Raw genomic sequence first — 19,362 nt, 5'->3', positions numbered from 1 at the left:
AAATATTCTGTTATCAATTATCTATTATAGTTAATGTCTGCTTTAAACTATGACTTAGTATTAATATGAAAAATGTGGTTATTTCTTTAGCTTTTGACACAGATATTTTTGCCTTAGTCCGATATAACAAACAAAATGACAGCTACAGGTAAGTCTGATTTTTTTAATGGTGTGCTTTGTTTTACTTTACAATGGATGAGGAAAGAGCAGCGCTGCTGGTGGTTAAAGAGGAGAGAAGTGAGGCTTAGCCTTACTATATATTTGAGTGACTTTCTTGCACCTTGCTGTGACACTACAGGAACCCAACCATCTCAACCACTGTTCAGTCCCTTTAGAATGGCCGAGGGCCGATCTTGTGGCTGATTTACCCTCCTTACTGCCGTTAGCACTGCTGGCATATAGGGCAGCGATGAAGGGTCTTCGTCTCTATCTGTCCATCCAGCTGCAGACAGATGTAGAAGGATTCTTCTTTGTTGCTTCCATAACAATTTGGTATTACTACTCAGGGTTGTTAACCCTGAGCTGAACCCCCAAACCTGGACTATCAGTGGACCACTCTTAGTCTGGCCTTTACCCTTTGACCTATTTGGCATGGGTGACCCAAACAACAGCCAAAGCACACGGCCCTGACTCCAGCCAACATAGCTCTCTGGGTCATTAAGGCATGCATGTCTTCAAACCCTACGACAAGGCTGAGGTTCTCTAGAAGGTGGGTTACACTGAAATTGTCGCCAAACATTTTCTTGCAAGGAGAGCAAGCAGTGACAGGAGGGGAGTGTACGTGATTAACAGAGGGTTAGGAGCGAGCGACCATGGCAAGGCACAATGACTTTACCATGAGCATCACCAATTTATGGCTCCAGTGTAAAGCCTCCCGCAACCCAATCCCTTTTTCCTTGCAACTCCATTTTGCTTGATGTTCCTCTCTGGATCTTCACTACAATCCAGAGAACACCAAAAAAAATAAAGCCCAGTACAAGGCCTACTAATATTGAGTGACTCACGCCAGTCCCGATGAAGGGTCTCGGCCCAAAAACGCTGACTGTTTACTCTATTCCATAGATGTTGCCTGGCCTGCTGAGTTCCTCTAGTATTTTGTGTGTGTTGCTCTGGATTTCCAGCATCTTCAGATTTTCTCATGTTTGTGATTCTGCAAATATAGAGTTATAGAATCATAGAACACAACAGCTTAGAAACAGACTCTTTATGCAAACTAATCCATGCTGAATGATCATTCTGCTTAGTCCCAGCAACCTGCACCTGGGCCATAGTCCTCCACACCCCTCTCATCCACGTACTTGATCCAAACTTCCTTTAATATTGCAATTGTTGGGGCATTGACCACTTCCTCTGACATCTCGTTCCCTGCTCTCACCACCCTCTGAGTGAAGAGTTCCCCTTCATGTTCCCCTTAAACATTTCACCTTTCACCCTTAACCTTTGACCCCTAGTTCTAGTCTCACCCAACCTCAGCATTTATCCTATCTATACCCCTCATAATTTTGTATACCTCTATCAAATCTCCTCTCATTCTCCTACGCTCCAGGGAATGAAGTCTCAACCTGTTCAAACTTTCCCTTTCACTCAGGTCCTCAATTCCCAGCAACATCCTTGTAAAGTTTCTTTGTACTCTTTCATGCTTATTGATATCTTTCCGGTAGATGGGTGACCAGAAGTACACACAATACTTTGTATTGCTCCCATAAAGTTCTATTAAAATTTGATGTACTTGCCAAATGCTATAAATTTAGTGGTCAGTTTACCTTCGTTCAACGAGTTAATAGATAGATCGACTTCCTTCAGAAAGTTCCCTGTCCAGGCTGTGCTCAGTCTCACTGCTGCCATCAAGAAGGAGGAACTGGGGCCTCAGGACTCGCACCACCAGGTTCAGGAACAGTTATTACCCCTCAACCATCAGGCTCTTGAACCTGAGTGGATAACTTCACTCACCCCATCATTGAACTGTTCCCACACCCTATGGACTCACTTTCAAGGAATCTTCGTCTCATGTTCTCCGTATTTATTGCTTATTTATTTATTATTATTATTTCTTTTTTTTTCTTTTGTAATTACTGTTTTTTGTCTTATGCACATTGGTCGTTTGTATGCCCCATTGGGTGTGGTCTTTCATTCATTCTATAATAGTTCTTGGATTTGCTGAGTATGCCCACAAGAAAATGAATCTCAGGGTTGTATATGGTGACATACTGCATAAGTACTTTGATAATAAATTTACTTTGAACTTTGAACTTTTGTAAATCGTAGTTGGTGGAGAGAGTGTCTCCTTTATTTCCCATCTGTCTGTGCAGATGTCTGACCGTTGGATTCATTTTTTTGTCCTCTCTGATACTTAGGGTCTGAAGATCTCTTGACATTTATTTTTGGTTCAGTCCTTCACTTGTTATTTGTGATCAGAACACTAAAGTCTTTTCAGTTATTAATCAGTCGAGAGATGTGTCAAGTGCTGCTTTCTGCAAAACACAGCTAAATTGAAATGGCAGCGGTGATAATCACAGTCCAGCTCAAATATTGTGTTAATTATTAATTTATTTCATTTATTTCATGTTTTTTGCTTCACTTTCGTATTTCTCATAATTCTGGAGCCGGGCCTTTGTCCCATTGAGCGTCTACCAGTTCTGATCGATCTCATTCCTCAACCTCTCTGTCATCTCTTCTCCCCCAGGCACAGAAACAACCCTTTGACATACCCACTAGCAAACATGCATTTTACGCCAATCCCCACTCCCCCATCAGCTCCCACTCGCCTACACCAGGGGCAATTCATAGCCACCACTTCCCCTCCCAACTTGCACTTCTTCGGGATGTGGGAGGGAATCAGAGTGCCCAGAATGCACCCACGTGAATACTCCACAAAGCACTGACAATCAGGATTGAATCCTGGTCAGTAATCGGGGTTCAATTCCTGCTGCTCTCTGTTTGGAGTTTATATGTTCTCCCCAGGACTGCACGGGTTTCTTCCCCTCCCTTCCAAAGACATACGGCTTAGTAAGATGTGGGCATTCTATGTTGGCACTGGAAGTATGGCAACATTTGCGAGCTGCTACCAGCACATCCATGGACAGGATTGGTAGTTGCCACAAACAATGCATTTCATTGTATGTTTCAATGTTTCGATAGATATGATAAACAAAGCTAATCTTTTAGGTGGCCATGGGGCCTCAGTACTACCTGCCATACCACTGTTCTTCCCACTGGGTCTTGGGCATTTTCTGCTGTTTGCCACTGCCAAGGTGCCAACTGATAAAGGGTCTCAGCTCAAAATGTTGACTGTTTTATTAATTTCCATAAATACTGCCTGACCTGCTGAGTCCCTCCAGCATTTTGTCCTGATGAAGGGTCTCAGCCAGAAACATCGACGTTTTATTCCTCTCGGTAGACGCTGCCTCTGGCAATCTGTGTTTGTTGCTCCGGGTTTCTGGCATCTGCAGAATCTCCTGTGTGCATGTTTTACTGCCCTGGATCATTCCTAAAGCAAAATGAATGTAAATATAGACTCTGCCAGTGCACACTTGCTGCCAACACATAAAAGAAGTTAAAAACGAAGAGAGTTTTTAATGTTCCCAATCTTTTGTTGAGCAGTTCAATCTCTGCTGATATTAACAATGTTAAGGCAGGTAAAATTACTTTGGGCTTTATCTTATACTGCTGGAGGCCACTAGACACATTTGTTCCCCTCTTTGAATAAAAAAGGGAAATATTAAAGTGATAAAAATCACAAAATATTGACATAACACACCTCAGCTGCACTCTTACTTTGTACAACTTAAAGACTCACTTTCAAGGACTCTTTACAACAATGTTCACAGTATTATTTATTTTAATTTGCACAAGGTCTTCTTTTCCACATTGGTTGTTTATCAGTCTTTGTTCATGTATAGTATTTTGTAAATTCTACTGGATTTCTTTATTTTTCTGTAAATGCTGGATGAAAGTGAATCTCAAGGTTGCATACGGTGACGTAATTGTGCTTTGATAATAAATCTACTTTGAACTTTGACTTTGGATGAATGTTGCATACTGTACGATTTCTAACGATGTTCACTCATTTTTGTTTAACAGACTTAAGATATTTTCTGAAGAAAGCGTCCCACTGTTTGGACCTCCTCTACCATCTCCTCCAGTGTTTACAGACCATCATGAGTTCAGGGACTTTGTTCTAGTCAAATGTAAGTCTGCCTTTCTTGGAACACCGTTCCATTCCAGGGACCAAGGCACTATCGCAGATAATGAACTACCATAAAAATCCATGACGCTAAACAGACAGTAAAGAGTTATTATAGAAAGAGTGAATATTAACCTGGATCAGCTCTGAGGTGAGGCGGGAGGCTAATCTGTAGATCAGTGGGTGGAAAAATGATTGGGAAGGATGAATGGGGAGTTACTGGGGAAGTGGAGGTGAACTACAACTAGGGGACATAACCTCAAGATTTGGAAGAGTAGATTTAAGATGGAGATGAGGAGGAACTGCTTTTCACAGAGGGTGGTGAATCTGTGGAATTCTCTGCCCAATGAAGCAGTGGAGGCTACCTCAGTAAGTATATTTAAGACAAGGTTGGATAGATTTTTGCTAAGTAGGGGAATTGAAGGTTAAGGGGAAAAGGCAGGTGAGTGGAGATGAGTCCATGGACAGATCAGCCATGATCTTATTGAATGGTGGAGCAGGCTCGACAGGCCAGATGGCCGACTCCTGCTCCTATTTCTTATGTTCTTGTTTGTGGGGTCTGAGGAGAACAGGTAAGAAAAACATTTATGGGTTATACCTTTGCCGTACTCCCATCTCTGGGCTAAGCACTTAATATGGAAGTCCCATAGAGTCATACAGCACCGAACCAGGCCCTTCGGCCCAACTAGCCCATGCCAGCCAAAATCCCTTTCCAGTAGGCCACATAAACAGTTTGCATGTTATTCCAATGTGACCTCGTTGGTTTCCTCTGGGTGCTCCCGTTTCCTCCCATGTTCCAAAGACATTAGTAAGTTGTTGGCAATGCTATGCTGGTGCTGAAAGCACAGCGACGCTTGCGGGATGCCCTCCTGTCGCGTTCTCAACACAAACAACATATTTCACTGCATGTTTTGACGTACATGTGACAACTAAACCTAACTTTGATATTTTGATGTTTTTCTTTGAATGACTAAATGGTTTTCTTTGTTTCGTGGGTATAGATAGATAGATAGATAGATATACTTTATTAATCCCAAGGGAAATTTGGTTTCCCTACAGCCGCACCAACCAAGAATAGAGCGTAAATATAGCAATACAAAAACCACAAACAATCAAACAACAAAATGCAAACTATGCCAGATGGAAAATAAGTCCAGGACCAGTCTATCTGGCTCAGGGTGTCTGACCCTCCACGGGAGGAGCTGCGCGTTCGATGGCCACAGGCAGGAACGACCTCCCGTGCCGCCAAGTGTTGTATCACGGTGGAATGTGGCCAAAGTCCAACAGTAAAAAGTTCAATATCCAGTCTGCAAACACATTCCTCGATCATAATATGCCCCGGATTGCACCATCCGTTGTTAGCCAGAACAGTAAGCACCCAACTCCTTTACGCTTACCGCTCTCAGTACACTTCCGGTCAGCTGGAACGGTATTACCCACCGAACTCCTCTTCTCCATAAGTCTCTGTTGTCTCGACCCGGTCCTCTTTCCTCGCTTTGTGATTCCCCTCTGCATCCTCTGTGTGTTTTCCTCCGGATTTCAGCAGGGGTGTCCGCCGCTCTGCTCACTAAACCGGCTGGGATTTGCTGGTCCATGGAATACACAATCTGGGGAAAACACATCTCAGTTGTATACTGTGTACATAACTTGATAATAAATGAACCATTGAACCTCTTCTTTAATCTTTTTTAATCCATGTACCTGGCAACAGTTCTTTGAAAAATTAAAGTTGTGATTGTACCTGCCTCAGCCACTTCACCTGGCTTATTCTCTGTAATGCTGGATGTTACACTCAGTGACCATTTTATTAGGTACAGGAGTGGAACCCTGCAGGGTCCTCTGCTGCTCTAGACCACCCACTTCAGGGTTCAATGCATTGTGCATTCAGAGGTGCTATTCTGCACACCACTGTTGTAATGCATGGTTATTTGAGTTACTATCACCTTCTTGTCAGCTTGAACCAGTCCGGCCATTCTCCTCTGACCTCTCTCACTAACAATGCATTTTTGTCTGCAGAACTGCTGCTCTCTGGATGGTTTTTATTTGTCGCCCCACTCTCTGTAAAACTAGAGACTGTTGTGCATGAAAATCGCAGGAGATCAGCAGTTTCTGAGATACTCAAACCACCCCATCTGGCACCAACAATCACTCCATGGTTAAAGTCACTTAGATCCCATTTCCTCCCTGTTCCAATGTTTGGTCTGAACAAGAAATGAACCTCTCAACCTCGTCTGCATGTTCTTATGTATTGAGTTGCTGCCACATGATCAGCTAATTAGATATTTGTATTAACAATCGGATGTAGAAGTATACCTAATAAAGTGGCCACTGAATGTATTTCTGTTAATCCTCCTACATACTCTTAATGCAGATTTTGTTTTAGGTTGCACACAGTAGAATAATATATTCTGAGTGAACGTGGTAAAGTGCTGGAAACAGACCCAGGGGAGTTTCGGGGGACACAGGTACTGGGATTCTGATGAGTTTAAAGGGACTGTGGGAACCAGGCTTTCAGTGTGTGACAGGGGATACAGGGATCGGTACTCAGTCAGTTAGACACCAAACCACTGGCAGTTCTGAATTGTCTGATAGTAGATTAATAGAGTCTTACTGTACAGGAATTTGCTAAATAGGGAATTTGCCAACTGGACACAGGGAGAAAGCAGATTGCAACAAATAATGACTTGCCACCTTTACCCCCATCTGGAAAAGGGAATAAATAAGACAGGATCAGTTCATTTTAAAAGCATAAGAACCATAAGACACAGCAGCAGGATGAGGCTATTTGGCCCATCGAGTCTGCTCTGCCATTCTATCATGGCTGATTTATTATCCCTCTCAACCCCATTCTACTGCCTTCTCTCCATAACCTTACTAGTCAAGAACCTATCAGCCTCTGCTTTAAATATACCCAATGACCTGGCCTCCACATCATCTACAGCAATGAATTCCACAGATTCGCCACTCTCTGGTTAAAGAAATTCCTACTCATCTCTGTTCTAAAGGGACGTCCTTCTATTCTAAGACTGTGCCCTGTGGTCATAGACTCCCCCATTATAAGAAACATCATCTCCACGTCCATTCTGTATCCGATGGGTTTCAGTGAGATGCTCTGTCATTCTGCTAGACTCTAGTGAGCACCGGACACTGCTTATACTTGCTCTCTGATGTGTAATTTTTCAGTAATAAATGGAGAAAAGGCAACTCTGGAGACGCCAACATTCTCTCAGAAACGTCAGCGTACGTTGGACATGTTGATAAGGTCCCTGTATCAGGATCTCATACCGGACTTACACAAGGTACGACAGCTACTGATATATATTCGCTGCCTGCATGAGGTTGCATGCCAGTAAAGTCATGGAGTTTTATTGGCTCTGTGTTGTTGCCACAAATCTTCTTTTAATCCGCCATTAACTCCAACCTCTGCAAATTCAAAACAAAAATTATCAGCATGACTTGGAATATTGTGTTCATTTCTGGTCACCTCATTATAAGAAGGATGTGGAGATTTACCAGGATGCTGCTTGGATTAAAGAGCATACCTTGGGAGGACCGGTTGGGCAAACCAAGGCTTTTCTCTTTGGAGAGAAGGAAGATGAGAGTTGACTTAATCCAGGTGTACAAGGTGATAAGAGACATAGGTAGAGTGGATAGCTAAGGCAGAAATACCAAATAAAAGGGGGCATAAGTTAAGGCAATTGGAGGAGGGGATGTCAGAGGTAAGTTCTTCACCCAGAGACTAGTGGTTATGTGTAACACACTGCCATGGGTGGTGGTAGAGGCAGGTACATTAGGTGCATATTAGAGAGTTACAGGAATGATAGAAAAATGGGGCTCTATGTGGGAGGGAAGGGTTAGATTGATCTTAGAGTAGGTTAAAAGGTCAGCACAACATCTTGGGCTGAAGGGCCTGTTCTGTGTTCTATGACAATTTTGATTCCTGCCCAGAATTGATCATATTCCTGGAGCAGTTTCAATTTAACTACTGTTAAATGATTTATGCAAAACTTTGTTATTAAGAAATAATTAATGAACGTTAAAGGCCTGGTAGCGTACTGGTGAGCACAATGCTTTACGGTACAGGTGACACACGTTCAATTCCTACCGCTGCCTGTAAGGAATTTGTACATTTTCCCCGTGACCGCGTGGGTTTCCTCCCACAGTCCAAAGATGTACTGGTTGGTAGGTCAATTGGTCATTGTAAATTGCCCCATGATTAAGCTAGGATTAAATCAGGCGATTGCTGGACAGCGTGGCACAAAGGGCCAGAAGGGCTTATTCCACCCTGTATCTCAATAAAATAAAATAATTTTTAAAAAAATTTTTAAAAAGTAGTTGGAGGAATTTCCTCCTTAAGAATACATATAAGGGTCCAGAATTAGGCCATGGTACTCCCTCAAGCTTGTTAATAGGATCATTGTGTGTCATAGACTCATAGAACACTGCCGTACAGAAACAGGCCCTTCAGCCCGTTCAGTTTATGCTGAACTGTTATACTGCCCAGTCCTATGAACCTGCACCCAGACCATACCCCTCCCATCCATGCACTTACCCCAACTTCTCTTAGGTGTTGAAATCAAACCTGCGTCCATCACTTCCACTGGCAGCACATTCCACACTCCCTTCCCCCTCATGTTCCCTTAAACATTTCACCTTTCACCCTGAACCTATGACCTCTAGTTCTAGTCTCACCCAACCTCAGTGGAAAATGTCTGCTTGCGTTTGTCCTCAGAATTTTGCCTCCTTGTATCAAATCTCCCCTCGTTCTCCTACGCTCCAGGGAATAAATACCTAACTTACTCAATCTTTCTCTACAATTCAGTTTCTAAAGTCCCAGTGGTAGGTACATGGGTCATGACCAAAGGAAATATACTGTAGCTGGAGTCACTTAGCACATTAGTACAAGGGTGTTTATTTGGTGTGTCAAAAGTCAAACTTACAAAAATTAGCAGAAATAGCGACAAGAAAACTGCCAATGTTTGCAAAGAGATATCAGAAAACAATAATAACTGCATACCTTGTCCAGTGTGAAGTCGTGGCAGCCCCGATCTTTCCCTCACTGAGGGTGAAGAGCCCCGTTTATTAGGCACCAGGACATACCACCCTTAACAGACATCCCACCTCTCCCGGAAGCTCCGGGAGTCTCCCGCATATTAATAGTGGCTCCCTGATGCCCGCAAATTATATACAATGTCCCAGAAATTGATCTTTTTGAGAGCGCGCGTGAGGGAGCGAGCGCAAGAGCAAGAAAGCAAGCGCAAGAGAGTGAGCGCGAGTGACAGTGACCACGAGAGAGCGAGAGCGAGAAAGCAAGTGCAAGAGCGAGAAAGTAAGCGCGAGTGAGAGTGACCATGAGAGAGAGAGCGTGCGTGCGAGAGAGAGCGAGTGAGAGCAAGAGCAAGAGCGAGAGAGTTCCAAAAAAAGTCAATGCCAGAGTGTTCCAAAAAAAGAAAATATAAGACGTACACCACCCCAGACTACACTGAAGTGTACCCTGCCTAATAGGGGTCAAAAGTAATGACAGTGTTGCTCGCTGCACTGTTTGCAACAGTGACTTTTCTATTTCCCATGGTGGGTTAAGACTGTAAAAGACATGTTGAGGTGAGTTTAACAGGTGTCATTCGTTCATTAACATAGCTAACGTTATTTAAACTAGCTGGCTAGCTGCTAAGGAGCTACTCTATTGCAGACATCCCACCTCTCCCGGAAGTCTCCCGCAAATTGATGATGCTACCTCCCTGAAATGAGTTTCTGCAGGGTGGGATGTCTGCTTTAATGACCTACAAAGTTAACTTAAGACTACACATGAATTAGAATATGGTGTACCCCACAGTGTAGTTACAATCATATTACAAAATAAATAGAGGTATCTACCTTAAATACAGTATACATACATATTTACATATCCCCATTACTAAAGGAATGGAATATTCTGCTGTGTATGGTGGAAAAGGCCCCATAAAGCCAACCTGAGCATATCAGTAAACATGAGGAATTCTGCAGATGCTGGAAATTCAAGCAACGCACATCAAAGTTGCTGGTGAACGCAGCAGGCCAGGCAGCATCTCTAGGAAGAGGTACAGTTGACATTTCGGGCCGAGACCCTTCGTCAGGACTAACTGAAGGAAGAGTGAGTAAGGAATTTGAAAGTTGGAGGGGGAGGGGGAGATCCAAAATGATAGGAGAAGATAGGAGGGGTTAGGGATGGAGCCAAGAGCTGGACAGGTGATTGGCAAAAGGGGATATGAGAGGATCATGGGACAGGAGGTCCGAGGAGAAGGAAAAGGGGGAGGGGGGGAAAACCCAGAGGATGGGCAAGGGGTATAGTCAGAGGGACAGAGGGAGAAAAAGGAGAGTGAGAGAAAGAATGTGTGTATATAAATAAATAACGGATGGGGTACGAGGGGGAGGTGGGGCATTAGTGGAAGTTGGAGAAGTCAATGTTCATGCCATCAGATTGGAGGCTACCCAGACGGAATATAAGGTGTTGTTCCTCCAACTGGAGTGTGGCTTCATCTTTACAGTAGAGGAGGCCGTGAGTAGACATATCAGAATGGGAATGGGATGTGGAATGAGCATATCAACTCAGTTTAGGACCCATTATGAGAACATACTGGGGAAGGCACTGAAGGGCATCCACTCAGCACAACGACCACAGAATAACAAGACTGTGTGTGTGTGTGTGTGTGTGTACATTTACTGAGTGCTCACTGTCACACCCAGCAACATCCTTGTGCATTTTCTCTGTACTCTTTCAATCTTAGTGATATCTTTCCTGTAGGTAGGTGACCAGAAAGGCACACAATATTCCACATTAGACCTCTCCAACCAACATCTGTGTATACAGCTTCTGTGCTTGTCCTGTACCTCAGGCACATTTCCCCAAATCTCCCACCCAACAATCCCCGGATCACTGTGATCTGTGAACTGACTAAAATGTTATTGAGATCAGCACTGAATAGTCCCAGTGGAGGCTATTTAAATCCAACCTGCACAATGTCTATTGCTATTTAAATTAATGCAGAACCCTGCACATAGTCCATCTGGTCTAGGTGATTTATCTACCTGCAGTCCTTTCATCTTCCCAGACACCTTCTCCTTAGTAATACAGCACAGTATAGGCCCTTTGTCCCAGGATGTTGTGCTGACCATTTAACCCCATTTAAGATCTAACCCTTCCCTCCCACACACTGTTCCAGTTTTCTATCATCCATAGTTACATAGCCTAAATACTGAGATTTACAATAGAAGCCTTTATTGGAGGATTTTATTTTATTTTAGTGTTTATTTTAGTCTAGCAAATTTAATTTACAGAATCATTACAGTCAGTGGGATGAGTTGCAGTGTACCATAAGGGCAAAATCCAAAAGGGGGATGAATACAGGACTGAAGATATTATACCTGAATGCACGCAGTATTAGGAATAAGGTAAACCATCTTGCAGTGCAGTTAGAGATTGTCAACTATGACGCTATGGGCACCACTGAGTGTGGCTGAAAGGAGATCATAGTTGTGAGCTTAAAATCCAAGGATACACATTGTATTGAAAGGGCAGAGAGGTTGGCAGAGGGGATGGGGTGTCTCTATTGGTAAAAAAAATTATATCAAATCCTTCAAAAGACATGACATAGGATTGGAAGGTGTGAAATCCTTGTGAGTAAAGTTAAGGAACTACAGGAGTAAAAAGACCCTGATGGGAGTTGTATTCAGGGCTTCAAATAATAGCCAGGATGTGGGATACAAATTCCAATTTGCTCTTCTCTCATGCCTCTGTAATTCCCTTTCCCCACTGTAATGCTGATACATCTGATTTTATCTTCTCCCTCTCAAACTACAGGGTGAATTCTATTATATTATGGTCACTACTTCCTTAGGGTTCCTTTACCTTAAGCTCCCTAATCAAATTTGGTTTATTACACAACATCTAATTTAGAATTCCCTTTCTCCTCCTGGACTCAACCCCACAAGCTGCTCTAAAAAGCCATCCTGTAGGCACTCTCCAGATTCCCTTTCTTGGAATCCAGCACCAACCTGATTTTTCCAATCTAGCTGCATCAATGTCTGGTATGGGGGTGGGGGGCATTGTACAGGATCAAAAGAAGTTACAGAAAGTTATGAAATTAGTCAGTTCCATTATGGGTACTAGTCTCCGGAGTGTCCAAGACATCTTCAAGAAACAGTGCCTCAGAAAGTCTGCATCCATTCCTAAGGACCCCCATCACCCAGGATATGCCCTCCTGTCATTTTACCGTCAGGAAGGAGGTACAAAAGTCTGTAGGCACACTCTCAGCTTTTCAAGAACAGCTTTTTCCCCTCTGCCATACGATTTCTAAATGGATATTGAACCCATAAGCACTACCTTACTTCTTATTATTTCTGTTTTTGCACTGGTATTTTTAATTTAACTGTTTAATATACAGATATAGACTTACTGTAATTTATTTAGTTCTTTTTCTATATTTATCATATATTGCATTGTACCGCTGTCACAAAGTTAACAAATTTCATGACATGCCGGTGATATTAAACCTGGTTCTCATTCTGATATTGATTTCCCCCATGGCTATTGTAACACTGCCCTTTTTACATGTCCTTTCTATCTCCCATTGTATTTTGTATCCCACATACTGGCTACTCTTTGGGGAAAGTAACTGTTTTTGGGTCTGGAGGTCCTGGCGTGGATGCTTCCCTGATAGGAGTGGGGCAAGTAAATAAATGGTTTCTACTGCAACCACTGAACAACACAGAGTGGGTAACTAATATCTCAATGGGGCAAAGTCTCTATAAAGTAATCTCTATTATTAAAGAGTATTCTGGAGACAAAATTGTATCAAAGAATTTTGATATTTTTGCATGCATTTTAATGTGTTAAAAATATTAATTTCAGTCTTACATGTATTTATTAAGTAAATTGTTTAGAAAGTTCAGTGGTTGATTTTGCATGCAATTATTCAAGTACAATTACCCACAATGTTATATATTAACATTGTTTAGAGAATATTATTTGTGTGATCTTGTCCCAACACAAGCTTTGAGACTGGGCTCGCTTTCTGGTTTAGCGTTAACTTGTTAATATTGAGATCATATCACAGTGAACCACTGTTTTGTGTCACATTTCTTCTTTAGGAAATGAACGAAATCCAACTAGGCTGGATAACAGTGAGACCATTTATCTTTTATTTCCCTTTGCATCTGAGTTCATGAGCATTTACCCCCCTTGAACTAAGATGGGCAACTTCAGTGCATTCAACCAGCATCAGAAACAGTGGAAGCCAAGCAATTATTGAGTCTGGATTCCCTGGACCTTTCTTTCAAATTGTGCCTGTTCTCAAAGGTTTACGTAACCACGGCGATGGTTTCAATTAGAATGATGTGCCGGCACGCTAAATCTCTCATCAGTATTCCGTGGCACACAGACCTTAAAGGGTTTTGTTTTCTGATGCACGAATGCGCAGCTTGTCCTTAAAGGATTAACACTGCTTTGCCCATGTTAATAACATTCATTGTAACATCTGACTGCATCTAGCGTTGAAGCATGGTTTTCAAAAGTGCTTAACAATGTGCCCTAACCTTGCCTCTAACTGAAAGAAAGCATTGCGTTTATTGGACTAAAATATTACAAGCCCTGTTGTCTCTTGGTTCTTGTCATGTGTGAAATTGGTGTCCATTTTATTAAGAAGCAACAGGCTGAGCTAACAGGCATTGAAAGCAAATTCTGTGAATTAACATTAATGGTGTGTTATGGGTGACTTTCAGCGTGATGATATGCCTCGGGTAGCTGTTTGACCCAGTGTGCTGTGTTTACTTGTTAAAGCATCATTCGTCCTGTTTTCCTCATCCCCTCCTACCCATTCTGATCATAAAGTCATAGAGCCATAGAACACAGAGAAACAGGTCCGTCGGCCCATCGAGACCATGCCAGACTAATATTCTGCCTAGTTCCATCGATTTGCACTTGGACCATATCCCTCCATACCCTCCCATCCATATACCTAGCCAAATTTCTCTTAAATGTTGAAATTGGACCTGCATCCACCACTTCTGCTGCAGCTTGGACTACACTCTCACAGTGAAGAAGATCCCCTTAACCATTTCACCTTTCACCCTTAACCCATGATCTCTAGTTCTAGTCTCACCCACCTCAGTGGAAAAGACCTGCTTTCATTTACCCTATCTATGCCCCTCATAATTTTGTTCGTTATTTTGTATATTATTTAGATCTTAAGATATAGGAGCGGAATTAGGAGCGGATATAGGACCTTAAGACAGAGGAGCGGAATTAGGCGATTTGGTCCTTTGAGTCTGCTCCGCCATTTTATCATGGCTGATCCATTTTCCCTCTCAGCCCCAATCTCCTCCCTTCATGCCCTGACTAATCAAGAATCTATCAACCTCTGCTTTAAACATGCCCAATGTTTAGGCCTCCACAGCCGCTTGTGGCAATGAATTCCAGAGGTTCACTAGTCTGGTTAAAGAAGTTCCTCTCCACCTCTGTTCGAAAAGGGCACCCCTCTATTCTGAGGCTGAATTATAGGTTGGTATAACAGTTAGTTCCAAAAGCATTGCAACTCCAAATATTTTTGTTGCTTTCTGCATGAAATGTTGCCAGTCTACCTCATTTGCCAGCTTGGAAGAAGATCTCCAAACAAAACATCCATATCCTTGCAGTTTGACAGCAGGGTGACTTGCAGTGCCAAAAGTGGATTAATTAGGGAATATTTGCTTATGTTTGTGGACAGAGATAATGACAGAAAATGTGAGTGCCCAATTGAATTTACAGATTAATTTTCAGTATGAAATTAAGAACATCATAAAACACATCTGTTTCCCCCCACCCAACCCAACCATTTTTACTTGGAAATGTATCTTTGCTTACAAAGTTAAAGTCAAAGTCGGGTTTATTGTCATCTGCACAAGTCCATGTATGCGTGGTTGGAATGAGAAACTTGCAGCCACATCACCGGCACATGGCTTCATATTGGGAGGATTCACAAGAAAAATACCGATTATCAGTTATACAGGATTTCTACGTGGAGGCACACAATTAGTACAAAATAAACCAAGTTCAAATTAGTGCAAAGTGATCAAAGTTGCAAACTGCAGTGATTAGGGTTGTGCCGGTTGGTTCAAGAACTAAATGGTTGAAGGGAAGTAGCTGTTCTTGGTGTTGTTGGCCGAAACTCTGGAACTGCCACCTCGACACCACTCCTGTAATAGATTTTGCACATAGCTTTCCACAGCTGTCTTATTAGGAGTTTGTACATTCCCCTTGTGTGTTTCCTTTGGGTGCTTTGATTTCCTCCCACATTCCAAAGGTGTACGTGTCAGTGGATTAATCGGTCACATGGGTGTAATTGGGCAGTGCAGGCTCGTTAGGCTGGAAGGGCCTGTTACCATGGTGTATCTCTAAATAAAACAATGCAGAGATTGCGGGAATTCAGGAAGGCAGCTCACCACTGCTTCTTAAGGGCGGTTTTCCCAAAGAGTAGATAATCTGTTGAATTTTCTGACCAGGAAAACAGTAGAGGCTACCTTATTAAATATACTTAAGACACAGTTAGATAGAATTTGGATAACACAGGAATGAAGGGTTATGGGAAATATCCAGATGAGCCATTGAACGACAGAGCAGGCTGAATTGACTAGCTGGCCTATTCCTGCTCCTATTTCTTAAGTTCTTAGGGATAGGCAGTAAATGCTGGTTAATTGGTCATTGTAAATTGTCCTGTGATTAGTCCAGGATTAAATCAGAGGATTGCTGGGTGGTGTGGCTAGAAGGGGAAGGACCTGTTCTATGCTGTATCTCAATAATCAGATAAATAAATCATGTAATTGTGGAGACCTGATCTGATTGAATTGATTGAGAGCTACCAGCACATTCAATAACAAGATTAATCTGTAGTAGGACGGAACAGAGATCAGGAACTGGTTACAGTAAAATCATAAAACCATGAGACAGAAGCAGAATTAGGCTAATTGGCCCATGGAGTCTGCTCCACTATTCCATCATGGCTGATTTATTTTCCCTCTCAACCCCATGCTTCTGCCTCCTCCCTGTAACTGCTGCTGCCCTTACCAATCAAGAACCTATCAACCTATGCTTTAAATAAACCCAATACACAGTCCTTTGGGTTGTATACGGTAGTCCATATCAGAAATCATTAATATTCATTATCATCATCATTAAGTGCCATGTCATATGACGTGGGCCATCATGGTTTATGACCACGATAGTTCTTGGCAAGTTTTTTTGCAGAAGCGGTTTGCTATTGCTTTCTGGGCAGTGTCTTTCCAAGACAGGTGACCCCAACCATTATCAATAATCTTCAGAGATTGTCTGCCTAGTGCCAATGTTTGCATAACCAGGACTTGTGATATGCACCAGCTTCTCATACAACCATCCACCACCTGATCCCGTGGCTTCATCTAACCCTGATCAGGGGGCTAAGCAGGGGCTACACCTTGCCCAAGGATGACCTGCAGGCTAGCGGAGATGAAGAATACCTTACACTTCCTTTGGTAGAGACATATCTCCACCCTGCCCCCCACATTAATATTAGTGCTAGATTAAAATTAGATCAGTGAATGAATGAGATTTTGCTGTCTTTTGGCTTGTAGCGCAGATCAATAGAAGTAATATCGAAGTGAACATCTAATAAGATTCCATCATTGGGATAAGGTAAAAATAGAAGCAACGAATCACAATCAATGCTTACCTTCACCGATGAGAGGAGATACATTGTAGGTGTTTACATGTATTACATTTAAATTAAAATTCAAAGGTCAAAGTAAATTTATTACCAAAGTACATATATGTCACCATTTACAACTCTGGAATTTATTTTTTTGTGGGCATACTCAATAAGTATACACTTTATACTTTATTGTCGCCAAACAATTGATACTAGAACGTACAATCAACACAGCGATATTTGATTCTGTGCTTCCCACTCCCTGGATTACAAAATCAATAGTAAATATTAAAAAATTAAATTATAAATCATAAATAGAAAATAGAACAATGGAAAGTAAGGTAGTGCAAAAAAACCGAGAGGCAGATCCGGATATTTGGAGGGTACGGCCCAGTTCCGGGTCAGGATCCGTTCAGCAGTCTTACCACAGTTGGAAAGAAGCTGTTCCCAAATCTGGCCGTACGAGTCTTCAAGTTCCTGAGCCTTCTCCCAGAGGGAAGAGGGATGAAAGGTGTGTTGGCTGGGTGGGTCGTGTCCTTGATTATCCTGGCAACACTGCTTCGACAGTGTGCGGTGTAAAGTGAGTCCAAGGACGGAAGATTGGTTTGTGTGATGTGCTGCGCCGTGTTCACGATCTTCTGCAGCTTCTTCTGGTCTTGGACTGGACAACTTTCATACCAGGTTGTGATGCACCCTAGAAGAATGCTTTCTACGGTGCATCTATAAAAATTAGTGAGGGTTTTAGGGGACAGGCCAAATTTCTTTAGTTTTCTCAGGAAGTAAAGGCGCTGGTGGGCCTTCTTGGCAGTGGACTCTGCTTGGATGGACCAAGTCAGGTCATTTGTGATATTGACCCCGAGGAACTTATAGAATAATAAAAAAGACACCCAACTTGGGGTCAACCAGAGGGCAGAAGACAACAGGCTGTGCAAATACAGAAAGAAAGAAAGAAAGAATAATAATAAATAAATAAGCAATAAATATTGAGAACATCAGATGAAGAGTCCTTTAAATTGAGTCCATTGGTTGTCGGAATAGTTCAGTGATTGGGCATGTGAAGTGGAGTGCACTTAATAGTTTCTGTTGGTTACTGGTCAGTAGTATTTGATTACATTTTTAATTGTAGCTAAAGTTAATAGGCCACAGATTTAGCCTGTTTGAAAATGGGCACTAGTGAAAGTAATATTTAGATTTGTTTCATGCTACTGAAACCTCAGAAATCTTTTACTCACTGTTATATTTTGAGGCCACGGTGGTAGAGTAGGTGAGGTTGGTGGCATGGGAGCCATTTTGCAACAGTTTTCAATGGGCTGTTAGTTGGACAGAGCTGACTGAAAGACTTCATCTCATTATTTTTTGTTCTGTTCTGATTCTAAGGGAATCAAAAGATACGGTACTACTGTAAAATGCTGGTGACAGAGATAGACAGGATGATGAAGAAAGTGGTTTGCATGCATGCTTCATTTGGCAGGATATTGAGTAGAAGAGCTAGGACGAAATGTTACAGCTGTGTAAGATGTTGGTAAGGTTATCATTGGAGCACTCTGTACAGTTCTGGTCGCACTTCGGTAGGAAGTATGTCATTTGACCATTTGAAGGAACACACTTGACCACCGTTATACCACCGTCAAGAATGCTTATCGTTCTATCCCATGCCCACACTTCAGAAGGTCCAATTGCCTGGCTGCACTTCTGCTCCCAGCAAATAGGCAGAGACTAAGGACCGCAGCACCAGTGGTGTGGACCAAGAGGAAGTGGAGCACTTACAGGACTCCTTTGAGACAGTGGACTGGACAATATTCAGGAATTCATCTTTGAATCTGAGTGAATACAATTACAGTTTTCACCAACTTCATCAAGACCTGTATGGATGAGTGTGTGCCTTCGAGAACAGCACAGACATACCCAAACCAAAAGCCATGGATGAACCAGGAGATTTGTACTCTACTGAGGGCTAGATCTGTGGCATTCAAGACCGGCGATCCAGAACTATCCAAGAAGTTCAGGTATGACCTATGGAAGGCCATTTTAAGATTTAAAAAAAAGCAAATCCCATTGAGGTTAGAGATGGAATCAGATGCATGTTGGCACTGGCAAGGTTCGTGGGCCATTACTCCCTATGAAGGGGAACCTAACACGAACGGCTGTTATGTTTCGCTCCCAGATGAGCTCAACGCCTTTTATGCATGCTTTGAAGGAGAGAATAAAACTACGCTTGTGCGAATCCCTGCAGCATCTGGTGACCATGTGATCTCTGCCTCGAAGGTCAAAGTCAGAACATCTTTCAAGGGGCCAGGCCCTGATGTTGTACCCGGTAGGGCACAGAAAACCTGTGCCAACCAACTGGCGGGTGTGTCTAAAGACATCTACAGTCTCTACCTGCTGCTGCCGGAGATTCTCACCTGCTTCAAAAAGGGCAACAACCATACCATTGCCAAGAAGAGGGTGGACTGCCTTAACGACTATTGCCCAGTGGCATTCTTATCT

At 42.6% G+C, this 19,362-nt stretch overlaps 1 protein-coding gene across 3 annotated transcripts in view; it reads left to right on the top strand.

The window, feature by feature from the left end:
* Positions 1–19,362, top strand: part of garnl3 (GTPase activating Rap/RanGAP domain like 3) — a 488,036-nt gene that overhangs the window by 351,885 nt on the left and 116,789 nt on the right. For all 3 annotated transcript variants that reach the window (XM_063073433.1, XM_063073432.1, XM_063073434.1), the window contains 4 exons: positions 103–148; positions 4,081–4,187; positions 7,367–7,482; positions 13,310–13,342. In XM_063073433.1, the coding sequence (XP_062929503.1) occupies positions 103–148; positions 4,081–4,187; positions 7,367–7,482; positions 13,310–13,342 (302 nt within the window). The remainder of the gene's footprint in view (positions 1–102; positions 149–4,080; positions 4,188–7,366; positions 7,483–13,309; positions 13,343–19,362) is intronic.

Source organism: Mobula hypostoma, chromosome 21 (assembly GCF_963921235.1).
Source record: "Mobula hypostoma chromosome 21, sMobHyp1.1, whole genome shotgun sequence".
NCBI lineage: Eukaryota > Metazoa > Chordata > Chondrichthyes > Myliobatiformes > Myliobatidae > Mobula > Mobula hypostoma.
This window is presented reverse-complemented; position numbering and strand designations above follow the sequence as displayed.